Source organism: Volvox carteri, assembly GCF_000143455.1.
Source record: "Volvox carteri f. nagariensis unplaced genomic scaffold VOLCAscaffold_55, whole genome shotgun sequence".
Classification (NCBI taxonomy): Eukaryota; Viridiplantae; Chlorophyta; class Chlorophyceae; order Chlamydomonadales; family Volvocaceae; genus Volvox; species Volvox carteri.
In genome coordinates, this window is record NW_003307598.1 from 718,082 (window position 1) to 727,572 (window position 9,491).

Below are 9,491 nucleotides of genomic sequence, written 5' to 3' on the forward strand. Positions count from 1 at the left end.
ACAGCCAAATGGCTGATCGGAATTGTCTTTGAAGGGTTTGGGTACCGCGGGAGTGTGGTCGCAGACGCAATGGCCTTCCCCACAATAAGTTAGTAGTGAGTACGGATCACGCGATGACGTTTAAGCAATTCAAAATCCCCAACAGACGACGTTCTGACTTGCGCTTGCTTGCACGGTTGACTGGCGAACTAGCGTTGTCTGGATTCAGCGCTTTGTTCCCAGCTAATCTTTGTAACGCACTACCGTATCAGTCACTGTCCTCTGGCCAATTCCGGTCTGCTCCTCCCGCGCCGCACTTGCCGTACTACACTACAGGACGAGCACTTAATCAACATGCACTGACTACACGACGGGCGGAACTGAAGGACACAATGTAATCCTGTCTATGCTTCAAATATATTTAGGGCTGATAAGTAGGAACGACTACTGAACAATATGTGTGTGATGACAATTCCGCAGCTCGACTGACACTAAAGTTGTACCTGGCATGCTCCTCCTTACCACCATGCAGCGGTAATCATGCACAGGTTCTCACTTTACCTAGCTTGCCCAAGACATAGACTGCAGGGCGACCGACAGGCGGCGCTTGTGAGTTGTTTACGTTTGATGTACGGCAGTACAGCGTATTTCATGCTGGGACTTTAACGGTTTCATGACGAGATCGGCCTGCACTCCCTTCTAGCATCATTGTTTTTGAATCAGCTCTTATGCCAAAACAATGTACCGTTCTGGGGCAAACAGCCCAGCTGCTTCCTATTAAAATTCGTCAGCGCATCGCCGGTATTAGCCCGAGGCCCAGGAACATAGTAAACGATTGTCGCATTTATACATGCTTGAAAGCCACAACTGGAATGGACCTTGGCAAGGAAGGCATCATGCCACTTGTGGAAGATGCAGTCGTCTGGTCAAACCAGCATGGCTTGGTGAGTTATATCATGTGATCACAATTAACCTGAAGCTGACGCTATTATTTGGCGTTGCTGTACTTCGGATGTACGGGTTCCTCTGTGTTTGCGCGCGCATGCCGTGCCGCACCCTCGCAAACCTTGCGGCTTGCCCAAGTTCAGCCACATAACAAGGGCACCCTAAGAGGCTGTGCGTCACCAGCTTTCCGTCCTGTGCATCAGCTTACGAATGCGCCAAAGCCACAAAGCATGGTGACATGTACGAGCACCGTATCCCCGCTAAGCACGCTACCCGTACATTATATTACTAAGCAGCCTAGCGTTTTTGCTTTCCGAGCTGAACCTCTGCGGCCACTTTGAAAGCTGGCAGCAGCTAGAAATGCGATCTCGAGGTGATTAGTAAGTCAAGAACAACGACTAAGTTGCAACACGTGTTGGACAAATTGGGTGACAAAATGCTATGCTGAGAGATGTGGAAATTTTCATGGAACGGCGGAGTATGACGAAATGTGTCGCGTTGATGATTTATCGGTGTCGCCGGTGTGATGATGTTATCTATGACGTGGTTTGCATCGGGGATGGGGGTGCGCGCGGGGGTGTCCATGTCAATGCGGTGGCATGCACATGCAGGTGGTGGCTCTCAAGGGTGACGAATTCGTCAATCCCGACTTCGCCGTCATCCACGCGCCCCTGTCGCTCACGCCTGTGGTGTACCCGCGAGCCCGCTTCAAACTGGCACAACAGGTAACAAGTTCGTTAATTGGTTGGATAATTGTCGTTAGTTCGTTGTTCGTTGGTGCGTCATGACATTTAATCGACCTGCCATAAAATTATACTCCATAATTTTATACTCTACAGATTATCTCTCCGCACTATCTTTTTAATTTGCATTGCTGTTGTCATTAGGACTTCAGAAATCGCTGTATGTTGTACTGTCGCCGTACACTGCCCTATGCCATCGTCCTCAGGTGATGCCGTTATTCAACCGTTTAGTTGACGCCGTCGCTGCTGACGAAGACTACTTGGAGGGAACGCTCCGCCACGCGGCGCAGTACGACGGTTTCACGGGCCGCCTGTTGGCAGTGCTGCACGCGACGCGTTCGACACGTGACGAGATGCGAGTCGCGGGGCGGAACGTCGTGCTAGGTATCCATCGATCTGACTACATGCTCGACCAGCCCAGTGGCAAATTCCTTCAGGTCGGTTCAATTTAAAGACTTCATGCAAGCTCTGATAAAATTAGGTAGGGTTTTAATCGACGGATTTTGACACCGGTTTGAGGTCAGAAAAAGAGAGGTGAAGGGATATCGCGATGGAAGCGTTTGGGTAGGTGTGATGAAAGGAAGAATCGTAGTGTGGAGGTGTTTGGGGCCCTTCCTCCAGGCCCCGCGCCCGCCCGCCGAAGCCCCTCTCCTTCCTCTCTCTCTCTCCCTCTCTCTCTCTCTCTCTCTCTTTCCTTTTCTCTTTTTCTCTCTCTTTCTCTCTTTCTCTGTTTGTCTATCTATCTATGTGTCTATCTATCTATCCTCCTCCCTCTCTCGTTTTCCCAGCCCGCTCGCCCGTTTGTATGTTCACTTCGGTTTCCTTTCGTCCTCCCCCCTGGACTCCCCACATTGCCTAATCAGGTGGAACTCAACACAATCGCGTCCTCTTTTGGCTGCCTCTCAGCTCTCATGACTCGGCTACACACCTACATGGCCAGCAGGATCACCTCCTTGGTGGGATAGACGACCAGTAACTGTCTCGGGCGTCGTTTGGCGTCCAAAATTGGTTGTTTCGGTTGATCTCGTTGCATCTTACAGTAGCATCTGGTTGTTGCTATTGCAGTGCTTGCTTGCTCGGTTGATGTGACCATGCGTTTTGTTTTTTTGGAACGGTTCTATGGTATAGATTTGTTGTATTCTCAAGCCCACCGCACTTCCCCTGCCATGCTTTATCATGTGGCAATATGTCATAAGGCACCGGTGGCACCGGCACACCGTTAGATGGCAACTGAAGTTGTTGCAAAAGAGCCTAACTTTACGTGAAGGTTGTATAATGGCACGACAAAATGTACGGCAATGTATTCTTATGGTACGGCACGCTATATTACGACAGGATCCTGCGCGTCTTCCCGCCAATCCCACCCTGGAGCATATCCCGGACGCCATCGCCACCGCCGCCACGGCGGTCGGGTTACGGGAACAGGGCGGCGTGGTGGTGATGGTTGTACAGCCGGGTGAACGCAACGCGTACGACCAACAGGTATAATGTACGAACGTACAGCAAGGGGCTTTGGCGGGGTATAGAGCCCAGCCTTTAGTAGCCTGTATGGCCATTTCCGAACTCCTAACTTACAACACCAAGTAACGAGCAGACTTTCGGATGCGGTATTTAAGGTTTAAATTTGGTAAAATTGATATTTAAAGATTTCCTGGATCTGGAACTGGATCTGATTGCAGTGGATCCAACTTGGCCTTTGGGAGCGTCACCGTCTTCGCACCGTCCGGATGACGCTGGGAGACATCGCCGCCAGCGCCAAGCTGGATGAAACCACGGGCACCGTAACTCTGGCGAACGGTGCACCGGTTTGCGTGTTCTACTTTCGGTAGGTTTGCACGGCCCTGCGTTGATCCTCCGCCCTTCGTTCCTCCGCTCCGTTCCTGGACGGTACGGAAACAGGACTGTGGCGGCCTGTGGCGCGCGGCATACGTGAGATGTGTCTTGTGCGCGTATCCTATCCCGCCTCTCCACCTGGCCGCCATGCCTCCACCTGCGCGCTGCGTCTCCCCAGTGCGTTCGTCGCCACTGGGGGACCGCTGCGGTGCGTTCGCCTGCCTGCCTGCCTGCCTGCGTGCCTGCCTGCCTGCCTGCGTGCCTGCCTGTCGTTCCCCTGATATCCCAAATGGAGTCCAACAACTGGGGGCGACTGGGGGCAACTTCCTCTCTCTCTGGGAGTATCGGCCGCGATTTGGAAAAGCCCTTCACTTTTGCATCACTTGCACTTGGATGACTTTACCCTCTAGCTGGTGCGCAAGGAGACTTAATGTGTCGGCAGTTGGTCATAACTGATTTGCGTTCCTGACCGCGTAACTGCCTTAACTAACTGTAACTACTTGGTCTCAGAGCCGGTTACACTCCCGTCGACTACCCAACTGAGGCGGAGTGGGCTGCGCGCGAGCTGATAGAGCGCAGCAACGCCGCAAAGTGCCCCACGGTGGCGTATCAACTGGCAGGTTCGTACAGTACGTACATAGTACGAAAGTATGTACGTACGTACGGCATAGTGTTAAGTACGGCATTCCCGGGGTGATCTAGTCCTTTGTAGGCCTCTTTTTTTATAAAGCATGTATGTATGACATGGCATGAATTTTGATTTGGAGGATGTAAGATGTAAGGGGTGGCCGTGCTAACGGCGAAAGCTATCCCGCTCGTGGTGCCCTATAGTTACAGTACTTATTTGTTAAGTGCTCGTCAATTTCCGCCTTACTGTCAGGAACCAAAAAGGTCCAGCAAGACCTAGCGGGACCGGGTGTTTTGGAGCGCTTCCTGCCGGATAGTCGCGACTCGGGGTTGCTGCGGGAGTTCTTTGCGGGGCTATGGTCGCTGGACCCACGCGACTTGACCACTGACCCAGGGGTCGCTGCGGCGGTGGCAGACGCGGTGGCGCGCCCAGAGGCATACGTGCTGAAACCTCAACGCGAGGGCGGAGGCAACAACCTGTACGGTAGGTCCATTGTCGTACTACGTCTGGTACGGATTTTTAAACGACGCCAAGTTGTTGTTTTTTAAGTTATGCATGTGATGATACTGGGATTGCTGAGAAACCCCTTGGTCGCTCAGGTGAGTTAAATGTGGGCATGACGGACGGACCCATGGGTCACTCATCCCAGGTGAGGAGCTGCGGGCGGCACTGGCGGCGGGTGGCGAACAGCTGAGCGCCTACATCCTCATGCAACGGATTTTGCCGCCTTCCAACCGGTGGGTGCCTAGGGTCGCTATAAATTCGTTATGCCCCTAAAGTTATAGATTAGTAGGCGTTAGGTTAGTTTTAGGACCTCTTCATGCTTAAGATGATGACTTCAGGGTTTTTCATTTTTTTCTTAGAACTTTTCGCGTGCGCATGCGCACCGTTGGGCTTAGTCGTCATAGCGACACCCGCTACCCGCCAGATGAGCTTCCGGGCAATTGTAACGGTAACTGTAACCACAAGTAACGAAACCGTAACAAACGGCAACTTGCAAAATTCCAACTTTCTTCCTCCCATCCTCCTTTTCCCTATGTGGGAACCTAGGTCGATCCTCGTGCGGAATGGACAGTGGTCGGAGGCCGAGACACTCAGCGAGTTGGGCATATACGGAACCTTTGTTCGACATGGGGATGCCGTACTTCGAAACCAGCAGGTGCGCGAGGATCATCACCTTAGGTTGTGTGGGAGGGCTGTCAGTGTGATCGGCGTAAACACGATTTCAGACGCACGTGGGCGCACGCAGGATGTTGCTGTTGCTGTTGTTGGTGGTGGTGGTGTGCAATCCTCGCTTAGCGACGCGCTTAGGGATGGAGGGACCTCGCCATAGAAAGAGGCGTATGTAGATCCGGAGCTTGTGGCGCGGAAAACATTACACGAGCGCTTGGCAACGCGCGCGGCTTGGATGACGTCTTTCTCTGCCAGTACGTGCACGGCCTGTTGATCCTCATTTCGATTCCCGCTCCGAGCTGCTTTCTTTCCGCCGTCCCCTACTACCTCAAGTATCAAATGTCATTGCTTCAGCTTGAAGGTCGTTCTTTTGATGCTCCCTTCCGGTTTTGTTTCCCGGTGCCCTGGCCCGTACCTGTGCCGGTGCCCTCCCCCGTCCCCCTTTCGATTTCCCCTCTTCCCCTCTTTTGTTTTTTCGAAAGAGCGGCCACCTCGTTCGGACCAAGACCTCCAGCTCCAATGAAGGCGGCGTGGCGGCAGGGTTTGCCGTACTGGACAGTCCGTACTTGGTGGATTGAGTGGAGGTTGTATGAGGAGGCGGCGGGGGCCGAGGGGAAGAGGACGGTACGGCGGCGGCAGCAGAGGCAGCGGTAGAGGCGCCGCTGGCGCAGAGGGCCTTCCGTCGATACCGGTACCTAATCGGGATGGTCTGCTTCGGTACTCGCCATGTACTCGCGTGGCGCTGTTTGGTGTCTGGTATTGATTGATGCATGGAATGTCCATTCCATGCAAATCTCGTGCGCGGTTGGATGCGATGTATCGGGGATAAATTTGCGGTGTTGAGGAGGGGATGTATGGCCCCTTATGAGGACACGTAGGCGTGCAGGGGACGAGACCGCGTCCGAAAGTGCTTTCAAGGTTTCGTTGTTCTGGTTTCGCTGGAAGGTTGTTTCACAGGTATGATTAACATGTTATATATGACAAAGTCAGTTTGTAGGGCCAAGGAGGAACGGGAGGTGTGTCGATGTGATCACCGAGCCAGTTGCCATCTCGCGCGCGCGCACTTTTGTTTTTGATGGGCCGCGGCGCCGACTCGGAACGCGGGAGATTGTTATCGTGTACCCCTGATTGGACGAGCGAATAGTAAGAAAAACGCGCTAGCAGAAAAACGCGTTCGCATGACTCAGTGCATATTTAGAAACTTTAATTTGGCTTAGGTCGTGCATGAAGTGTCGGGGCAAAAGAAACAGAAATTCACATGTTAAAAGTAAAAGGCGCTGATGATGTGCAGTAATCGATTATGCGATAGCCCCGCTCGCGAGGACGCATCCATAGAGGGTGATCATTAAGAGCTGTTATAAACATGGCTCGCTTAGGGATTGGTATAGGCGTCGTTTGGACGCAGAGCGCGTCCCGGCGTATGTGCACCCAGATATGGACGAATCGATGCCGACATTACGCCCCGCTTATGTCAACAAATGGTATTATAAATATAGTTACGATCCTTACATCGTAATTTATGGTGACATCATCTACATTTTAGCAAGCACGGCGGGCGACCGGGTCTCGCGCCTTTTAGCGCGATGTCGAACTACGCGCGCCTTTTTTCAGCAGGTGCTCAGTTGACTCATCACCATCCATCTGTGTAAAAAGTGTACCGACGGCATAACCTTTTGCCTTAGTATGTCATGCAAATTGCATGTGTGGATACTTCAAGCACAAAGCGCAACGGTTCCACCTTTCTTTATAACTGGAGTTCAAAGCAATAATAAATGTCAGATCAGCGTGTCCTATGTTGCTTTCCTGGTAATGGCTGGGTCACACTGTGACAGGTGTGACTGGCAGGGGCATGTCAGGCAACGGATGACGGAGCGAGTCAAACCCCATTTTCACATCAATAAGAACTTTGCAATGAAAACCAGGTATAAAACTACTACCCTTAAAAGGCGAGGGATTATGTTCTGAAATCTTTATTGCCCACTCAAGTCCTCCCGACGGTCAGCGATCAGACCCATCGACGACAATGGAGTATTCAAACATGTCATTCAATACATCGTACGTGAATGAAATCAGTGGAAGTTGAGGCGCTTGAGAAGAAGATGACATCTCAACACGACGGCAACAGTAACCCATGCTTGAGACATGTCGGTGCAACCTTCTTTTGTGAATCTGTCATGTTCTACACCTAACATTTCGTCTCGCATTGCTAGCCGCAAAAGGTGTACGGTACCCGGCCTTGCAGTCTCTGAGCCTCCTATCGTCAGCACGACTTAAGTTGCTTAGAAGCAATGCCATGACAACCCTCTCCGTGCGTAGCTGTTGGAAAGTGCTCTTAGGTACACTCAGGCTTGACACTTCGGTAGTTTGATTAGTTGCCGTTATCCCAATACGACATCGGATCAGGATTGGCTACGGTATGCTTATATACTGCTTGCGTATCCTTTCTCTCTCTCTCCTTGTGTAACGATATGAGCGAGTGATGTGTTCACTGAAGGACTCTTATCTCTAACAGGTTATGAGCCCCGCGCTTTAGCGTGCGGTCATCCGTTTGCCCGGTGGTGCCTTTTTCTGCTGTGTGCGGACTTAGCTGTAGGCAAGGATGAAAATAGATAAGGAGGATTTTTATTTCTCCATTAGCACCTTTCACCTCTTGAAGGAGCACGTCATCGGCGTCCTTCAACGTAAAGGACTAGCGAACGCGATCAGCCCCGTGCAGGCTACGCGGGATGTAGTGACAGACGAGCAAGACCAGCGAGCTTTGGGCGTTATCAAGGAATTCATCCGCGTCCTGGAGAAGCCCCTGTACGCGCGTCACGCGAAGGCGTACGACCTGTGGCTTGCTTTGGCGGCTAAGTATGGGCAGCAGACTCGAGCTGCGAAGAGCTTATTGGTTCAACGGTTGACNCAATTCAAGATGGAATCGAGCGAGACGATCAGCGATTACATCGCGAGGTTCCAAGCGCTTCGACTAGAGTTCGCAGCCATCGATATTAGTTTGGCGGATGACGAGGCGGTGGACCACGTCTTGAGGGGCCTACCTGATACGTATGCCATGATCCGCACAGTTATAGAAAATACTACCGACGTGGACGACGTCGAGAAGCTGGAGATGCGGCTACTCGTCGAGGAGCAGAAGATTGATACGGAGACCAAGAAGTCGCCCGTGAAGGGAGCCTACAACGTCGCGCGGCAGGCGCCACACAAGAAGAAGGACAACAGGAAGTGCTTCTACTGCAAGGAGCAGGGCCATTTAGTTGCCAAGTGTCCGAAGCTTAGACAGCCATATCCGCCACCACCACCGCCGCCGCCGCCGCCTCCCCCTCCACCACCTCCCCAGCCTTTCATGCGCCAACGACAACAACAACCGCAAGTGCAGCCGCAGGCCCAGGGCGTGCGGCGGCGACTAGTTGGCGTCATAAACACGCTTGGGGGAATGAGACTGGCACCTGGTGAATGGCTTCTCGACACTGGAGCCGAGGATCACCTGACCTTCACGCCTGAGGACGTGGAGGGTCTGAAGCCGGTGCGCGAGGGCGAGGGTGTCGTTTTTGAGGTGGCGGATGGGCGGACGGTTAGCTCGATTGGTGAGGGCAGGGCGGTTTTCGCCTCTTTTCGAGGGCAGACGGAATTGTCGGTACCTGTACACGTAGTTCCGGACCTGCAACACCGCCTGTTCTCAGTCAAGGCCCTGAAGAGATCCTTCCCGGATCAGGTGGTAGAGGTTGTCCTGTCCGCCGATTGCTCGTATATAGCAATAGACGGAATTCCCGCTGTCGATGTGTTCGAGGAGAACGGGATGTACATCGTGCTTGCGCAGCCAGATGCCGAGTGGAATAGGGCATTATCACTGCATCGCTTTCCCAAGGAAAAGTTAGACACCTTGCATCGTCGCATGGGGCATGCTAGCCTCACCCGTTTTGATAGGCCGTTTTTTGACGACCTGGTCCATTCGGAGCCCACATGCCGCGAGGAAAGCCTTCGTCCGGAGAGCAAGGTCTGCGAGCCGTGCGTTATGGGAAAAATGACCCGCAGCCCCCATCATTCATCGACGCACAAGGGCGAACGCGTGCTCGACCTCGTCCATATGGATCTTTGCGGCCCGATGCCGGTCACGTCGCTGGGTGGAGCCAACTACTTCGCTACCTTCTACGACGATTTTAGCAAATACTCCGAGGTTCGTTGCGTTCGCG

General features: G+C 52.8%; 1 protein-coding gene across 1 annotated transcript; it reads left to right on the forward strand.

Annotated features, from left to right (window-relative positions):
- The first annotated feature begins 389 nt into the window (after nucleotides 1-389).
- On the forward strand, nucleotides 390-6,890 carry VOLCADRAFT_76898 (uncharacterized protein). Its single transcript, XM_002955803.1, has 11 exons — nucleotides 390-923; nucleotides 1,536-1,649; nucleotides 1,874-2,104; nucleotides 2,531-2,623; nucleotides 3,003-3,149; nucleotides 3,347-3,492; nucleotides 4,011-4,120; nucleotides 4,381-4,625; nucleotides 4,783-4,865; nucleotides 5,179-5,287; nucleotides 5,784-6,890. The coding sequence occupies exons 1-11, from the start codon at nucleotides 708-710 to the stop codon at nucleotides 5,877-5,879; spliced, it is 1,590 nt and encodes a 529-aa protein (XP_002955849.1). The 5' UTR covers nucleotides 390-707; the 3' UTR covers nucleotides 5,880-6,890.
- The last annotated feature ends 2,601 nt before the right edge of the window (nucleotides 6,891-9,491 follow it).